Source organism: Siphateles boraxobius, unplaced genomic scaffold (genome assembly GCF_051911475.1).
Source record: "Siphateles boraxobius isolate OS27281-9 unplaced genomic scaffold, OSU_SipBor_1 26, whole genome shotgun sequence".
In the NCBI taxonomy this organism is placed as follows: Eukaryota; Metazoa; Chordata; class Actinopteri; order Cypriniformes; family Leuciscidae; genus Siphateles; species Siphateles boraxobius.
The window spans coordinates 27,267,327-27,285,730 of record NW_027508876.1 but is presented as its reverse complement, the minus strand read 5'-3'; the positions used below and the strand labels follow the sequence as shown (position 1 = coordinate 27,285,730).

The window sequence follows — 18,404 nt, the reverse complement described above, 5'->3', positions numbered from 1 at the left end:
TCCTGTCACAAGAACAGTACAAAAGGTTCTTTCAACTGGGACCTGACAGCTTGAGTGCTCATCAAAACACTGCTTCAGACCAGTATATTTACTTAAAGGATTATAGACAAAGAGTGAAAGAGATCAAAAGAAAACTGAAAGATGGCACAAGGACTTCAATTTGCCCAATTAGCTGGCATCATTACGACTTCATTGGCATATTGAACACCGCTGAGATGCCAACCACCATCTCTGAAACATTTAAGGACATTTAGGCCTGAAAAATATTCTATGCAACTGCACTACAGTTTAAAAGTTCGGGGTCAATATAATTGTAATTTTATTTACCAGGGATGCATTAAATTGATCAAAAGTGGCAGTAAATTTTTCACAATAATATGAAGCAGCACGACTGTTTTCAACATTGATAATAACAAGAAATGCTTCAGCAAATCGGCATATTAGAATGATTTCTGAAGGATCATGTGACACTGAAGACTGGAGTAATGATCACAGGAATGAATCACATTTTAAACTACATTCAAATAGAAAACAGTTATTTTAAATTGTAATAATATTTCACAATATTACTTTTTTTACTGCATTTTTGATCAAACACATGCAGCCTTGGTGAACATGAGACTTACCGACCCCATCATTTTGAACTGTAATGTACGTGAACACAGGCGCTAATTTTTATTCCACGCTGTGTACTTGCGTACCATATATTTCTGCCGTACGTCAACTTTTTCTCCAAGAGTCGAAACAAACCACAAACAGAGACACTATGTATTTTGGCGTTGTTCCCTGGCATTGTGATACACTATATTGTGCTGTTTGGTTTTCCTGGAAGAATAGTTCATGTCGCATGGAAGAGAAAAATACGTAATCTGTGAGCGTACGTGGAAATCAGAGGAACTTGTGCATACTGAACCCCACAGCACTGTGGACAACCATTACATCTGCGCAGCAACTGGAGATATAGCAGCTAATCTGAAAGTAAGTGCTCAGCTGCAAGTGTTACAGTCATTGGGGTCGACGGATGAGTTTGCACTTAACGACAGTTCTGACTCGTGTCTTTAGCGTGGATCAGAGCGAGAGCGTCAGTCTGCGGGAGAGCAGGGCGCAGCGATTGTTAGAAGTGGAATACCTGCTGCTGACCCTGCTGTAGTTTAGGGAACTCCTCCTGTTTTCTGCTCCTGCGCTCCAGACTGCTCTGCTGTAGGTGTCGAAGACGAGACGCTGCAGACGACTGAACCAGTTTCCCCGAGCCCGGAGGAGTGCCTACAGGCTGACAACCAGAGAGAACAAACATGAAAAAACAACAGCAGGTTGGAAAATGACCGTGTGTGTTTTAGCCATGGGACTGAGTTTGAATAATTCACATTTGTTGGAAGAGTGTCACAATGAAAGCTCTGCTCCAAAACCCAGTGCGCTAATCACCCAGGCAACACGTCTGCTTCTGATGTGAAAGCTGTTACACATCATTTGTACGAAGAATATGTGAGTTGCATTATTGATTGCTAAGGTGGTAAGCTAGTAGTGGTATGGAAGCCCATCTCTGCCTTAGAGTGAAAATAAAACTAATTGTGAGAAAGTTTAAAATAAGAAATAGTCACATTGTGAAATTAAGTCACGATGTGAGAAATAATGTCTCTGGTGCTGACCGGAAAAATTGTAAAAAAAAAATTTACGCTTTTTTTTTAAAATTTTACTTCATCGGAATGGTACAAAACTTGGCAAAGGTTTTGGCACTTGCTTGTGTAAACACACACACACACACACACACACAAAATGATGGACATGAATCGAAAAGGTTAAATGGTCCTGAAAAAAAATTATGTCAAAAAAATTGGCAAAAATGAGCGCATTGGAAAATAAATGGGAGATGAATTTCATGTAGTGGAAATGTTTGGTACTGCGCCCAAATTCTTACTGAAAGCTAATTTTTTGAGGATTAAACCTCGAATTTGGAACACAACTTGTTTATATTTATGGCTTTACTTTTCTCACAGTTAAACGTGTTTTGGAAAATATATATTTCATATAAAATTGAAAATGGTATTTTTGTGCATATTTTCATAACAATTCATGCAAAATTTTTAACTCTTTTCAAGTTCACCTTGTTAAACTTTTTCTACGTCAGCAATAATCTGCCAAGTGACGTCTTTAAAAAGAGACCAAACTTACGTGTGTGCTCCAAAGCATTCAAGATTTATGACTGTTTAAGTTGGAAATTGCATTTTCAGGTCTATGCTCAAAAAAAGTGAATAAATTGATTATAACTACTGCATAAATAGAATTTAGAACCATAAAATCCTCTAAAAATACAAAATATGAAATAAAAAAATACAGGAAACTAAAATACAATACAATTGTCATTGAAATAAAATTAAAAATCTGTAATTTTTGACCGACACGTGAACAGTACCAGAGGATATAATAATAATAATAATGATGAATGATGATCCATCCATTCTCTGTTTTATATAATACTATATATTTACTATAATAACTACATGTAAAATGTGTACAAACTGAGCATTAGTCGAGAGTCTGCATTTCATGTGATGTGCATTAATTGTGTGAACGGAACGCTAACCATGAAGAGCACTTCAAATCAGTCACTGATCCATTAGCGACCTGTTCGGTTGCTGCATATGTGGACGCAGTTCGCTAGGTTTTGGAACGGAGCCAAAGGAATAGAAATAGAAACACTAATTGAATGAAAGAAAGCGGAACAGGGAATCTCTATAGACCAGCATGCAGCAGTAGTAGTGTTGACTGACACCCTGCATGTGTGCAAAGAAGCTGATATTAGCACTGTTTCGCACTTCTACACTCTTTCTTTCATTGCGAGAGATTAGTAGTACTCCTCACAATGCAGCAAGATACACACATACAGTACATACACACACACACAGGCTGTCCAGATATCTCAGGTGACACTGACACTGTCTAATAGACCTGTGACATTTTTCTTCAGAAGTTCTGAATTTATTGGCCGCTACTGCTATAGTTTTCTGTAACAAATGGCTTGTCTACACAGTAAACGGAATGAGTGACATTGAGGAAGTACAAAGGTAAGAAAGATATACTGTGAGGAAAAGCTGTGGAGACAGAAGAGCAGGTACAGTTCATTTAGACTGCAGTAACTGACATGTTTTTGTGTTGCTTGTTTGTTCTTGGCTCTTGAGAGTTTTGCTTTAAAGACTTTAAGCTTGTTAAAATTGATTTCGCTACTACAGTGTCACAACATTACTGTCACTGTGCAGAAGAGGCACAGTTTGACATAAGAAACGATAGAGAGAGAGGAAAAGAGATGACCTTGACTGATATCAAGCTGTTTATTCCATCAGCTTAGCTTATAAAGAAAAGAATGTTATTTTTTGAATAATAATGACAGTGCTAATAATTATTTACATGTACCTTTTGCAGTTACAGAATTTATATAATTTTTTTGACATGTGTTTTTATTGATTGCATTGAATAATAATAATTAAATTATAATATATTATAAAATATGAATACATTACATAAATACAATTATGAATACAATTATTTAAAAATAATATCATTATCACAAAATATGTAATTATGTAATACTTAATTGCTTAATAATCAATCATAAATAATCATCATCATTATTATTATATTATTATTAAATAAAATACTATAATATAATATATGCTTACTTGCTTGCTTTATTAAGTAATATCATAGTATTATTATTATTTAATAAAACAATTAAGAGAAATGTGCAATTAAAAAATATTTTATATATATAAAATATATTAATATTTTATTTAATATTACTATTATCATTAAGTTAAATTATATAATTATTGTATAGTATTTAATATTATATTCTATTATAATAAAGTAATTAAGATAAATAAGTCTCTGGGGTGGAAACAGACTTTCACAAATTAGATATAACGGGTCAAGAAATACTTAAAAAAAAGTAATTAAAAAACCACTTAGTTCCCAGTTTGTTTTTATCGCTGCGTTTCAATACTAAACTTCATTCAAGCTGTCTAATAACATGCAGTAGCACAGCTGGTTAAAGACTTGAAGAGATGACAGATTAATAGGTTTTGTGTCAGAGTGCATTAGTAAGCTTCAGGAAAAACCTCAGAACCTCAAGTTATAGGAAGGCCTGAGAGAGGTTTGGCAGTTAACACATTACCTCTCTCCACAGAGAGTTGCTGATCCACTGGCCTGCCCTGTCAACACTGTTAGGAGTGACCTCGGCAGGGTTATTGGCCTGAGCAGTGACCCTCAGTCTCACTGGGGCTCTCTGAAATGCCTGTCGTGTTGGTGTGTGTGGATTAGCGCATTGATGTGTTTGGGTTTGGAGAAGAATAAAAAAAAAAACATTATTCGCAAAGCTAACAATCAAAATTATTACGTATGCATTTACTGAATAACCGACCAATCAGGAGTGAGTTTCTGTACCTCAGTGTCATCTCTCTAAATAGCTCCTAAATGTAGATACACACACTAAAATGGTATCAAGGACACTATTTAATTTCGACAGCAGTATGTTCGCTTTTTACCTCCAGCTCTGCCATTATCTTCTCATCTTCATCCTCATCCTCTTTCCTCCCAGAAGCGGCGATGACCGGAGGTGTGGATGCAGGTCGGGGCCCGTCCGAGGTCGATGGGCGTCTCAGTTTGACGGGTGGCGTCTGGGAGTGGGTCGGTACTTCAGCCTCCTCTCTGTTCTCAATCTTCTACAAAAACAACATGTGCATGAATAGGGCAATCTAATAAACATGCAGGAACTGCAAAATATCAGTGCAAGCAATAAAGAAAATAGTTAACAGCTGATCGAGTACAAAGCCAAAGTACTCATTAATTATATTGCATCTGCTTATACAAAAGCATTTGAATTTGTAACTACGCTACTCCTCCTTCAAATTTTTTTTAATTCTTACCAAAATTGGCTCAGATGATCACTGGACTGAGCTACAAAGAAATGACTGACCAGAATTTTTCTGTTCAAAAGATATGATGATGTGAAACTAATAATCTTGACCCAAAATAGATTAGATGCTATATCTTGGCAAAACTTTAATCTATCAAAACAAAACTTAGTACCCTTAAATAGCTCCATGACCTGAGGGTACATGCAAAATTTAGGAACAGCGCCACCTACAGGACATGAGATCCGAAAAATTACTATTTTTGTTCATAACATTTGAACTACAGATCCCTTGGGCCATGCTCTCGCTCATGTCACTTTGGTGACAGCTAATGGGGATCCTTTTAACAATAAACAATGCTGAATTTGATTTTGCCAGGATCAGATGAATCACCTGTCCGCCATTTTGAAATTTGTCATAAATGTCTATATTTTTTTAACACTGACGCATTGGTTAAAAAATTGGTACATGTAATCTACAGTATGCCATTAAAGCGCCAAAAAATTTTAAAGACAGCACCACCTAACGTTAAGAAGATATAAGGCTATATACAAAAACACTGAAAATTGTTGTTCACCTTCATACTCTTGTTTATGGTGATCACTTCTCCGCTGCTGTTGGTAGTTAGCCCAAGGCCTGATGGGAAACTTCGTCGTGGAGGAGGAGGAGGCGGAGACTTGGACGGCTTCTCTGTACGATACCGTGGCACGGTCAGCTCCCCTGATCAATCAATCAATTCAATCAATAAACCTAATCATCTATCTATTGATCAGTCAAATCATAAAGCTCTATTGCCAAAATTAGGCAGTTTTTGTCTTTAATAAAGCAAGCAAGCGATATATTTGCAATTGTGAGAATTTATCAGGAGTCAAGAAACACTTAAAAGCATATATAAATAATTAGGCTGTAATTCAAAATCATAAGGCAGTTGTTGTAGTTCATGGTGCGGTTAATAATGTAATCTCACCCGATCCCCTGCGTGGGATGCCGTCTTTGCTGGGTGGTTTTGGTGGGATCTTGCTGGGCTGATGTTCAGGTGTTAAACTGGGGGTGGAGGATGCTGAACCGGGTGCCGGGAGGGAGGATAGTTGGGGTTTTGGGGGGACGGCCGGTTTGGTGATCTGCTTGGCAGCGAAGTCCAGATCTGGAATGGCCTTCATCAGCTCAGCTTGAGTTTCCTCCAGTAAACGGTTGATGTCCTGAGCGCTGAACTGAGTTAAACTGGCTCTCTTCTCCTCCCAGTCTCGCTCCGCAGCCTAAAGACACATGCCCACATGTGATACAGAGATTCACATTGATCAGCAACTTTAAATAAGACCCAGAGGGATGTCATAAAAAATAATAAAATATTACTTAAGAGCCTCACAACCTTTACTAAACTATCAAAAACAGCCTTCTGTAAATATTCATATCCTTTCTGACATCCATGCAAGCATTAATATAAAATCTAAGTGCGTTCATTACCAGTCGGACCTCCACGGACACTCCTTTATCAGATTCTCTGCGTATGGGCAGATCTTCCAGGCCGCTGGTCTTTATTGCCCCAGTGGAAATGCCGTCCAGTTCAGGCATGAGGGGATCTGTTGCCCCGGCCCCTGCCAGCCAGTTTCCCAATGTGGTGCTGCCAGGTATACCACTGCTGCTCAGACTGGCACCAACTCCGGAGCCGAGCACGTTAGAAAGACTTGAGGTACCTCCTAAAATGAAAAAAAAAAAAAAATATATATATATATATATATATATAAAATATTTTTAATTAAATAAAACAATTTTTCTTAAATAATCAATCAATCAATCAATCATCTAACTAAAATAACAAATTATTCTGCATCCATCAACCAATATATGTTCCATATTCTCTAAATATATCAGTTCATTAAATAAATCAACAGTGCTGGGTAGATTACTCACAAATTGTAGTTTTTAGGTTTTTCCTCCATTACTGAATTCAAATTACATGATAAAAATTTTAATTAGTAACGTATCTATTACATTTTAGGTAACATAATCTGAATACTTTTTGATAACCTAACTTTTTTTATCACATTCATTTAAATAGTATAATCTTGATCCATACTGATAAAAAATAATAAGAGAAACAAACATTTTATATTTTGCAATCAACAACATTACGTCAGGGTTTCCCAAACTAGGGTTTGGGAAGGAACTGCATGGGTGAAAATAAAAATAAACGTTAAAAAATGTGGGGGGGGGGGGAATTATGCTGCGTGGCCTCTCAATTTTCCATTTTAATATGGTCACCTGACTTGTGGCCGGTCTGTGTTTGCAATTCCACAAAACTGTAAGACTTTCTAAACATATATTAGCAATAGGCTTTGTTTAGGAAGTAAAAAATAAAAGATAAAAAAGAATAATTAGGGAAAATAAATGAATTCTGAAAAATGTAATCCTATTTTGTGTACATTAGGTAATCATGTAATCAATAAGTAACTGTAGTCTGATAATGAGTATTCTAAAATGCTATTTTGGGAATCTGATTACGTAATCCAGATTAGTACAACCCAGCACTGTGAATCAGTTCATCAAAGAGAATGTAAAACTGGTGTTCACCTATACTAGAGGCACTCGTTAGACCGGCGTTTGTGGTATTAGTGCCCATGGAGGCCGTAAGAGTGGCAGTGCCTGATAAGGTGCACCCTAGGTCGGGCAGATTTAGAGAGGGGCTGTTGAGAAGATCTAGATCAGAGCTCCTGCTGAAATCAGCATCACTCGCGCTGGAAACTGAACTACTGAAGTCATCGGGTGTCCTCCACACACCTTCTGATACCTGCCTGTACACAAACACACACTGAGGAATTCTTCAGGCATGGAACTGAGCAGGAGTGAATGTTTATGTGTGTGTGTTTTACCTTCGTAGAAGGGTTAGTGTATTGGTGATATTTCTGCAGCGTTTCAAAAGGGCCTCCAGTCTGAGCGGTTCCTCTTTCAGAAACTTTACGGCTTCCACCTCCACCCTCAACACCACACGCATCTTACTTTGTAAATTGGGGAACTGATCTAAACACAGAAATTGTAGAACATCATAGATAGAATATATATATATATCGAGACCAGTGTAGTTCTATTATAGAACTAATGACTATTATGAGCCGTTTTCAAGCTAATCAAAATTTTATGGCGTTAACAAAATAATCTTCCCAAATGAATGACTTTTATGAGTCGGTTCTTTTTAGTGAATAAAAAACACTGATTCCTGAGAGACTCATACTTAAGATCCAAATCTTTTTAGTAAATCAAAAATATTTAGCTTAAGAAGTGTTATTTTAACATCAGTGTAAATCCCGGGGTTTAGGGTTTCAGCTTATCCTACATTAGGTTTATTTAACAACAGAAACTGAATAATCAATTCAGATAAATTAAACACTACTTAGTTTTCACTGTATGAATGAAATATACACTGATTCTTATTAAAACTACAAAAGTTATTCAGCCAAGAGCAGTGAGTGATTTTCTCTTTGTCTTTTATTCATGACCCAAGTTATTGCAAGCTGTTGCGATATGCATATCGCGATATATGCATTTGCGATATTTCGATATATTGTGCAGCCCTAGCAACCAGTGTAGTCCCAGTGCTGAATGGATGACTCTTTTTAGTCAATCAAAAACATGCAGCACAACCAATGTATTCTGACTCCTGAATGAATGTTCTGTTCAGTTAATCAAAAACATATTGCACAATTGCAGTGCAAACATATTGCAGAAAGAATAACTCTTATGAGTTATTATGATTGCTGAAGTAATTACTTTTAAAAGCCATTTTTTAGTGAATCGAACACATGCAGCGGAACCAGTGTACTACGATTTCTGGAAGAATGAGTCGTTTCGTTTAAGTCAATGAAAAACATACATCACATCCAGAGTAATCCAATTCACGGTCGAATGACTGCTATAAAAAGTTTTTTTAGTGAATCAAAAACATCCAGCGTGAACAGTTTAGTCTGAACAATTGATTCTTGGATCAGCTCTTTTTAGTGAATCAAAAACATACAGCTCAACCAGTGTAGTCTGATTCTCAAACAGATGACTCTTATGAATTTTTTTTTTTGTCATTCAAAAACATGCAGTATAACCAAATGCAGTCTGACTCCAGAATTAATGACTCTTTTGAGTCTCTGTGATAAACATGACACCAGGATAATGATATAAATGTGTGGTTCTGTATGCTTATAATTGAGTTCACTGTGTGCAAATTCCTCCTTTTCATCGCTCACTCACTCTTGAGGTCAGTGACGGTCTCTCCCAGTCTCCTGAGTTCCAGACTCTTCTGTTCTATTTCCTGTTCTGTCACCAGATGATGGTTAAGCCCCGCCCCCGTCCTCATCTCCTCCACAGAGCGCTCCAGATCGCTGCAAGCACAGGGGAACACATCGCATCAAGGGAAATAAATCATGTTTTTCAGTATGTGTGCAGCATTTAGAGGTTCAGCAAGTGCTTCAGCTCACTGTAGCTGTTGTATAATAAGTTCTTCTTCGTTGAGATAACGTAGCCTCTCTTCTTCAACAAGAAGACGTTGACGCTGTAATGGATCTTCTTGTGTCCGAGATGCCTCGATCAGACACATTCCCAAATCAGACTCCGTCTGCCTTAGTAACGCCTGAACTGAATCCTGGTTTTGCAGCTGTAAGACATACACAGACATGCAAGCTTGTATGAATGAATAAAATAATGTTAGATAAGATTCGGAGGAATAGATGTATTAAAATTATGCTCTTTATACAGTATACATTGCCCATGCAATTGGCTGTAAAGCTCCAAAAAAGTATGATTTATAAAAAAAAGATTTATTCATTAAGACATTATTTATAATAATTTTACCACAATGAAGATGTTTTTGTAAGTTAGAAGTTTTGCTATTCATCTAGCGAGAAATTTAATACCCACAACGTGCACAAGATTAAATAAACAGCAAAAAAAAAAATATTTTTTAAATATAAAATAACACCAGCTGTCCCAAAAAATAATACACACTAGTGCACAAAAATAAAAAATATTATAATAAATAAATAAAGTATAATATCTAAATAAATACATATTATATATATATAATATTTTTATATAATATACTGTATATATGCACACCTTTTATTATTATTAATGAATAAAAATAAAAAAACTGAATAAATATATATTATTTTAAAAATATTGAATATATTAAATATTTTAAAATTAAAATCAGATTAAATACACACCAAAGTTTTGAGAAATGACAAATACACAAGAAAGCACAGACCTGTAATTGTCGTAGTTGTGTGAGCTGTTTGCGCAGTTCAAATGTGTGCTGCTGCAGGTCAGTAAGGTGCAGCTGCATCTGTGAACGGGACATTGCTATTGGCTGACAGACTCCAGTGGGCGGGGGGGGCATCAGGGCCAGAGGCGCAGACGGTGATGACACTACCAATCCACAGCAGCAAAAGGCATATATTAAACATAAAAGTTACATAAAGACACATGACATTTTATCTAAAATCTGATCCTCCATAAGCCTATAAGTCATTATTCTTTAAATGTCTGTTTCTCAAAATGTCTAATTTTCATTTAAGCTACAACAAAACACATATGATTCTTTGTCTTGATTTGTATAATATTAGTCACATTAAAAAAACAAGCCCAACACAACTCAGTACACACTCCATCTACGATACGTTGTATTCATGCAACATACATTCAAATTCAGACCCTTATGTTTGCATATACATTCACTCTGTCATATAATCTCAGAAACAGACTCTGATGTATTTATTAGATCCTTTTAAGAACTGGAAAAGGAAGAGAAAACATTACACCGACATTCAAGAGTGTTAGTGTGAGTTTCCACAAACAACAAAAACATTCAGGGATAATCCATAAGACAGACATAGCCTATATGCAGTGTTATAAAAGCGTACACCTCACTGGACTTTTTGTCCTACATAATAATAATAATAATAATAATAATAATAACCATTATGTATTTAACTGAGTATTTTGTCACTTGTCAAGACAAAGTGCTTTATAATTAGAAATAAAAACATATATGAAATTAATTAAACATAAAAGTCAAAGTCACACTTTTTATAAACACTGTATATACATACACAGAGGGTTTCCAAACTCCAGGATCTGGGATCCCTGAAAACAAACATTCTATACACACTCCTCACGCAAAATTGCAATGCACAAATCGCAATGCAACACAATCTGTAATGCAACAGATGTAAGGGAAACCGAGAAAGTGACAGACAGCCAGACATACAGTAATATACCTTTTTTCTTTCTAAACCTTCCAGCTGAAATAAATAAAATATCACCAGTTAACTGTCCAAAAATAATAATCTCTAGTGTACAATAAATTATAATAAATAAATAAAATATATACATACATATATTATTATGACAATATAATATTTCAGATTTATTAATTATAAATTATAATAATAAACATTATATAACAAAAATAATAAAAAAAAACATTTAAAAATATATAATTAAAAATAATAATGTATTTATTATAATTTATAATTATTATCTGACTTCATATTTAATATAAATGGAAGTCAGTCCATTTATATTAAATACTATATAGTCAGATTTATTATAAATTACAATCAATAGACAAAATAAAGACCATAAAATATACAATAAAAATAATAAATTAAAATATTACAAACAAATATGAATATAAATAAAATATTTTAAATTATATATATCAGGTTATATTTTTAACTATATATAATCTATAAATAATCTATATATAACTATATATATATAATATTGATTATATGTAATCAGGTTATATTAAATATATTAATCAGGTTTAAAATGTTTACATGTTTAAATGTTTAGAAGATGTTTAAACACATTTTTCAAATTAATTTACATTACTGACAGTCAAATCATGAACTCAGTCATGGATTACTGCCATGAAACACAAATAATCATTAGCTAATGTAAACCAATCCAAATGAGCATCATTTTAATACTGATCATACAGCGGTCCTCGAGGACTAGGCCTGCCTGCTTCTATCGTTTAGATAAGCATTCTTCAGTGCACCGCACAGTTGTGTCTTATTAACACCATGCATGATTCACTCATTTAATGACCTGTTAATTGATACGCCTATTCCGCATCACTTAAATGTTCTTGCGAACATAATTAGTTTAATAGTAGCATTTCTAAAGCACAAACAGTTCAAGCCTTGTTGAGACATTGCAGTCACCTATTGATGTCAATAAGATTAATTTATTAACCTTATAAACTGAACAATGCTCATGCATTCATATGTTCAAGCATTAATATGATAGGCATTTGTTTCATTGTTTTTATTTTCATAGCGTTTGTTATTGTGGTATTGTGTAAATCATGCACAGATACCGAGCTTTCAAGAAGAAAACTACAGGCGACAACACTGATTCATTATTTATTTATTTATGTATCTGTCAGAATGGATGTATTTATTTAGAGCTTTTTCCATCCTCTAGATCATCTTTGATATTTTACACTATTTTAACAGTGTTTGCCACAAATGTTTAAGCCATATTATTCACACACATTCAAACAGTATAGTACTCACTCTCTGGTGCAGAGCAGTCGCTTGCTGTTTCTGCCTTCTCACTGCAAGACAAACACATTAAACATCTTCATGGAGCGCGCGCACGCACACACACATACACACGCACACACACACACACACACACACACACACACACACACACACACACACACACACTATTTACATGCTATTATAAGTTGCATGGACGTGCATTAGTAAAAGAACCACTCTAAAATGAGTCATTCAAAAGTTTCAGGTTTGATAGTGATATTCAATGGTATTGAACAGAAGATCAGATTTCTTACGGGCTGTCTGGCCCACGGGTCAAAACACTCTGAACCAGTCCGGTTAGACTGGCTATCTGCTTCTCCATGGCCTCCATACGATCTCTAGAAGTATCAAATACCATTATACACATACAAAATTAGTCAAAATTAAAGTTAAAGCAAACCATGCTGAAATATGGAGCCCTAAAGGAACATGGTGATGGGAAAAAATTGAGATGGGAGGAAAAATTATTTTTTTATGCATTTGCACTAGAAAGTTTGCATTTGCTCACAAAACTTTTACATTCTATTGCAAATCTTTTTACGTTCCCAGAGACTCCCTTTAAAAAAAAACGAGTGGGTGGATTTTTACCATTATAGGGTGGTTGTGTCCACACACTGCTGACACGCATTTAAGTTCAAACACCATGTAAAAGTGAATTTTGCATAATATGTCCCATTTATTTTGGAGGTTTCAGAAGAGTAGTATTGACTCTTACCTGGTTTCTTCGTTTCCAGGTAATGTTGAGCCGTACACTGGCATCGGCCCTCCGTCTCCTCCGGGGCCCCCAAGCATACATATCTGCTCCAGAGGTGGCCCTCCTGGACGATTCTTGGGGCTCTCTATGTACACAGTGCCATCTTTACGAAACCCATGTCTCCCAGGGGACCCTCGTCCTGGGTGACTCCCGTACGGATCCCTGCCATCAGACAGTTTTTGAGGAGAGGCTGGAGGTAGGGTGCGGAAACCCATAGTGGCATACGGATCTGCGTATATGGGCCCACCAGCCCTGTAGAGGGCGCCCTCGAGCTCACACTGTAATGCCGCGGCAGGGTATCCACCAATTGAGCGTACCGATCCACGGCGGTAAGCCAAAGCTTGCTGTGAGGCCACGCTGAGACGAGGATCCTGGACCAGCGTGTACGGGTCTGCGTATATCGCTTCGTTTTTTAGCAACACCATGCTCTTCGATGATGATGTAATTTCCTCATCCGGTTTCACATCACGCCGTTCCAGAATTGCACTTGGGGAGGAGCAAAATGCAGGGTGGGCCTGCTGGGGGGCGTGGCCTCCTTGGTGGGTGTGGTGTTGGTGCTGATAGGGGTGGAGCTGTGGTGATTGATGGGGACCCGCGTAAGAGGACGGACGCCCACCTGTGTAAGAAAGACGGGATTGGGAGCGCGACGGAGAACCCGACGGAGAGGAGGAAGACGGGAGTGTGTTTAAGCGACGCGTGGGAGATGATTCCCTCGAGGTGTACACCAGCTCTCTCTGGAGAGAGAGACAGCACGGAAAAGGGGAAGACAGGAGGAAGTAAATGCATATGACAAGATAAATTCACAGCATCAGAACAGATCAGTGCTACTGCATGTTTTCTCTGTCATACACACACACACACACAAACACACACACAACAGATTCTTCATCATGATCATCATCTCTTTATTTCATCATTATACTGTGAAAATGACAGAAAAACAATGTAAAAAAAGACTGTTATGCTCATCAAGGCTGCGTTTATTTGATCAAAAAAATCTGCTTTATATTTATATATAGGCCTAATATATTTTTAAATGTCATTTATTTCTGTGATCAAAGCTGAATTTTCAGCATCATTACTCCAGTCTTCAGTGTCACATGATCCTTCAGAAATCATTCTAATATGATGATTTGATGCAAGAAACATTTATTATTATTATCAATGTTGAAAACAGCTGTGCTGCTTCATATTTTTGTGGAAACTATGACATTTTTGTCAGGATTCTTTGATGTATAGAAAGTTGAAAAGCATTTATTGAAATTAGAAATCTTGTTACACTTTTTTAAAATCAATTTAATGAATCCGTCTTTCAATCCCCAATCTTGAAAGGTACTATCAAGTTTTAACGGTAGGCATATATATATAATTTTGTGTTTTAAGGTAAAAAGCATGAATTACCTTTGTATAAATAACAATTTATGAAGAAAATGTTTATCTAAAATAAAGGTTATTTTCATTAAATTTCCTAAAATTTCCATTATTTAATCTTTTTACCAAATAGTTGTTTCTTTTTGGTATTTATCTACCTACATTTTTGCATAAAATATTTTTTTTCTCCACTGTCTCACACACTCACCCGCAGATCTCCGTTGGCGATGTGTGCGTGGTGTACGGGGTGGGCTGCGTGCTGTGCGTTGTAGTGTGTGTCTCGCATCGGAGCTTCTCTGCAGTAAATCTTGATGAGGCAGCGGTCGTGAATGTCACGAGGGTCCTCCAGCTCGTAGAAGATGTTGCGCGCCTCGTCCTTCATGAGGAGAGCCGTGCTCGGCGAACGCAACGCGCCCATCGTCAGTTTCTGAGGGAACATGTGCACGATGAGTGCGTGAAGCGTCTCCATGCTGGTCAGCTCATGAGTGATGTGCACCCGCCGCGTCTCGTCACCAAACTGCAAAAACAACACCGCTAGAAAAAAAGACAAAAAATATATATATATACATTTAGTTTAAATCTGATATTCCATACAGCAGCATAACTGTGAGTCTGATGTTGCTTTAATAAACAAATGATTTATCCGTCCACATCCTTATTTATTTTTTAATAGATTATAAATAATCTTTAATCAAAATAAGTTCCCCTCCCTCTTGCAGCGACATCTCTTCTCTTCTCTGATGAAGTGTTTATGGTGATGAGGGCGGGGCAACCTGTCACTCACATCAGATCCACCAATAGCAAACCACAACCATCCAATCAATTCCCCATTGACAAGTCCCGCCCTACATTTGTTCTTGTTCCAGAAGCCATTTCACTGTGACATACTGTTTCATGCCGACTTTAATATTGACTAACTGACATTTCAGAAAAATTCCAGTCATATTAGTCAAACTAACTGTATATAATTGATTTTGTCAGACTCAGTCTGGATAGTTTGCTTAACTGCTAAGAGTGTAAAAACTCCCTCGTCAATCCAGCCAGAACATTTATCTAAATTAAGCAGCAAAAATGGCTCATGCAGGAAAATAAATGTATATTTATGTAGACACTTCGTTTACATTGGATTCAAATGACAGTTTATGCATTCCCTGAGAATCAAGCCCATGACACTGATGTTGCTATAGCACCATGCACTATATTTTTACCAATATTAAGATTTATGCATTTCAATTGTATGAAAAAAATTCATTTTAATTAATACTTTTATACAGCAAAGATTACATAAAACAGTAAAGACATTGATAATGTTTACATAATTTATAATGTTATAGTTTCCACAAAAATATTAAGCAGCACAACTGTTTTCAACATTGATGATAATCAGAAATGTTTCTTAAGGATCATGTGACACTGAAGACTGGAGTAATGATGCTGAAAATTCAGCTTTGATCAGAGGAATAATTAAAAGATATTTAAAATATATAAAAATAGAAAACAGCTAATATTTCTCAATATTACTATTTTTACTGTATTTTTGATCAAATAAATGCAGTCTTGGCAAATAGAGAATTACTTAAGAAAGTAATACTTAAATCTTACTGACCCCAAACTTTTGAACAATAATAAATTAAGTATTTGAAATAAATGTGAAGTAATTGCTTATACTTAATTAAAATAAAAAACTATTAAAACAAAATGTATAGGTTTAAAGCAATACAGTATGGTAAATAGCAAAGCAAACTTTGGCAATTTTATAATAAATCCAATTTAAAAAAGTAATATAATCCATACTTCTAACTTAAAACATTTGACTTTTTTGAGCATATTAACATGGTAATATTTACTTCAACACCTACATCTCAGTATTTAGCGTTAATGTCCTTCCAGAGGACTGACAATGTGAACTAAACCCAATATGGAGGTTAGCCAATCAAGACTGAGGTCATTTAAATACTCTATACAACAGAGCAAAAAACAGTTCAGATAGAGCGAGTAAAATCACATGGTGCAAGAAAGCTTAATTAGCATATAAAACAAAAATAAAATGTCATAAAAGTGTACATTGGCACTGTATATCCTACCTGGTGCTCTTAGTTTGGCTTGGCTGGGCGATCGTGCCAGTGGAAGACTCTGTCTGAGGATGTTGGAGCGACTGAAGCCCAGCGGGAGCTCAGCGTCGGCCATGCTTTCCAAACTCTCCGCAGACGCATAACAGAGTCGCCCTCCTGCCTGCTCGCCCAGCGACTGTTGCTGGAGCCCCGCGGGGCCCCGTGGAGTCCTGGCCTGCAGGAGAGGGAGGAACAGCTTTACAAGGGTAATGATACTGTGATGGGAAGGCAAAAGGCCGTGTAGGGAAAATTAGGATGTGTGTGTGGAGTTGCTCTAAAGTAGTGAAAGGAAACCCATACAGCCAAAAACATTCTCAAATCATGCTGATAACATGATCATATCGGCTCGACTGCTGCTGTCACTGAACCAAAAGGACACAAACCAAATATGAAAACATTCTTGAATTCATAGCTATTCACTCAAATTGTTATACTCGTATAGATTTACTTTTACATTTTACCTTTAATAATATTGCATTTTAAAAGAACTGTTCTCTATTTGAATATATTTAAAAATGTAATTTATTCCTGTGATCAAAGCTGAATTTTCAGTATCATTACTCCAGTCTTCAGTGTCACATGATCCTTCAGAAATAATTATAATATGCTGATTTGATGCAAGAAACATTTATTCCTATTATCAATGTTGAAAACAGTTTTGCTGCTTAATATTTTTGTGGAAACTGTGATTTTTTTTAAATTCTTTGATGAATAGAACATTTAAAAGAACAGCATTTGTTTGAAATTTTTTAACATTTTAAATGTCTTTACTGCCACCTTTGATCAATGTAATGCATCCTCGCTGAATAAAATTATTAATTTATTTAAAAAAATAATAATAATTGAGCCCAAACTTTAGAACAGCAGTGTATATTGAAACAGAAAAATCCATTTAAAATATCCATTTTAAATGGATTTTAGAATAAAAAATAATTTATTTTCAATCACAAATCATAATAAAAACAAGAGCTAAAATTGAAAATATGTAATACAAAAAAGTTAGCTTACATTGTTCCAGATATGTCCTAAAATAATAATCCAAATTGTCAAACAGTTTTACAGACAGACAAAAATCAAAACTGTGATAGAAACACTAATTTTCAAGAGAAAATGTTTGTACTCACACCAATATCTGCTCTATAAATCTTAGTAACGCACGCGTGGAGGTCAGAGATGTGGCTGGACATAACAGTGAAAGTTTGCAGTCATAAGAAACTTTCTTGACCACACTCCTCCTGCACCTCTGATTGGCTAAGACTATGGCTATGATCAGTATTCTACCCAATCAGAATGTGTGAAGTCTTGACTGACAGGACAGATGTTTGCAGCTGTGCCCCTCCATGCCAAATCCCATGGGTGTTAACGGTCCTGAAATGCCTTTCTACTGAGAGATGTAATCGGGAATGTGTTCCAAGTTTCAAACATCTATTTACAAACCAAATAAATGTACCCGTTTGCCGATATATTGCAGTTATGGACATGATTATGGTGAGACTGCACCATGCAAAAGTCTCAGCATCATTGATTCCCTCATCTGTCTCTATGGGCTACAGGTTAATGGCTTCACAATAAGTGTGAATTAACCTCATTTCCCTTTAATAAACACATTAATTAGCATGACAGCATCAACATGACAGCGCTCATTGATTGAGAAGTCTGG

At 36.0% G+C, this 18,404-nt stretch overlaps 1 protein-coding gene across 4 annotated transcripts in view; it reads right to left on the bottom strand.

Moving 5' to 3' along the window:
* The window catches only part of srcin1b (SRC kinase signaling inhibitor 1b), a 53,491-nt gene that overhangs the window by 5,817 nt on the left and 29,270 nt on the right, over nt 1–18,404 (bottom strand). Inside the window, exons 4-20 of one of the 4 annotated variants that reach the window (XM_077245287.1) lie at nt 16,718–16,919; nt 14,842–15,167; nt 13,224–13,996; nt 12,763–12,846; nt 12,479–12,519; nt 11,171–11,194; nt 10,159–10,319; nt 9,371–9,546; nt 9,144–9,274; nt 7,778–7,925; nt 7,479–7,699; nt 6,372–6,604; nt 5,875–6,163; nt 5,485–5,627; nt 4,539–4,715; nt 4,169–4,288; nt 1,130–1,270 (exon numbers count right to left, since the gene is read on the bottom strand). In XM_077245287.1, coding sequence (XP_077101402.1) covers nt 1,130–1,270; nt 4,169–4,288; nt 4,539–4,715; nt 5,485–5,627; nt 5,875–6,163; nt 6,372–6,604; nt 7,479–7,699; nt 7,778–7,925; nt 9,144–9,274; nt 9,371–9,546; nt 10,159–10,319; nt 11,171–11,194; nt 12,479–12,519; nt 12,763–12,846; nt 13,224–13,996; nt 14,842–15,167; nt 16,718–16,919 — 3,390 coding nt within the window. Of the gene's footprint in view, nt 1–305; nt 1,271–4,168; nt 4,289–4,538; nt 4,716–5,484; nt 5,628–5,874; nt 6,164–6,371; nt 6,605–7,478; nt 7,700–7,777; nt 7,926–9,143; nt 9,275–9,370; nt 9,547–10,158; nt 10,320–11,170; nt 11,195–12,478; nt 12,520–12,762; nt 12,847–13,223; nt 13,997–14,841; nt 15,168–16,717; nt 16,920–18,404 lie in introns of those variants that run through there. The other 3 variants (XM_077245284.1, XM_077245285.1, XM_077245286.1) reach the window with 3 other exon arrangements.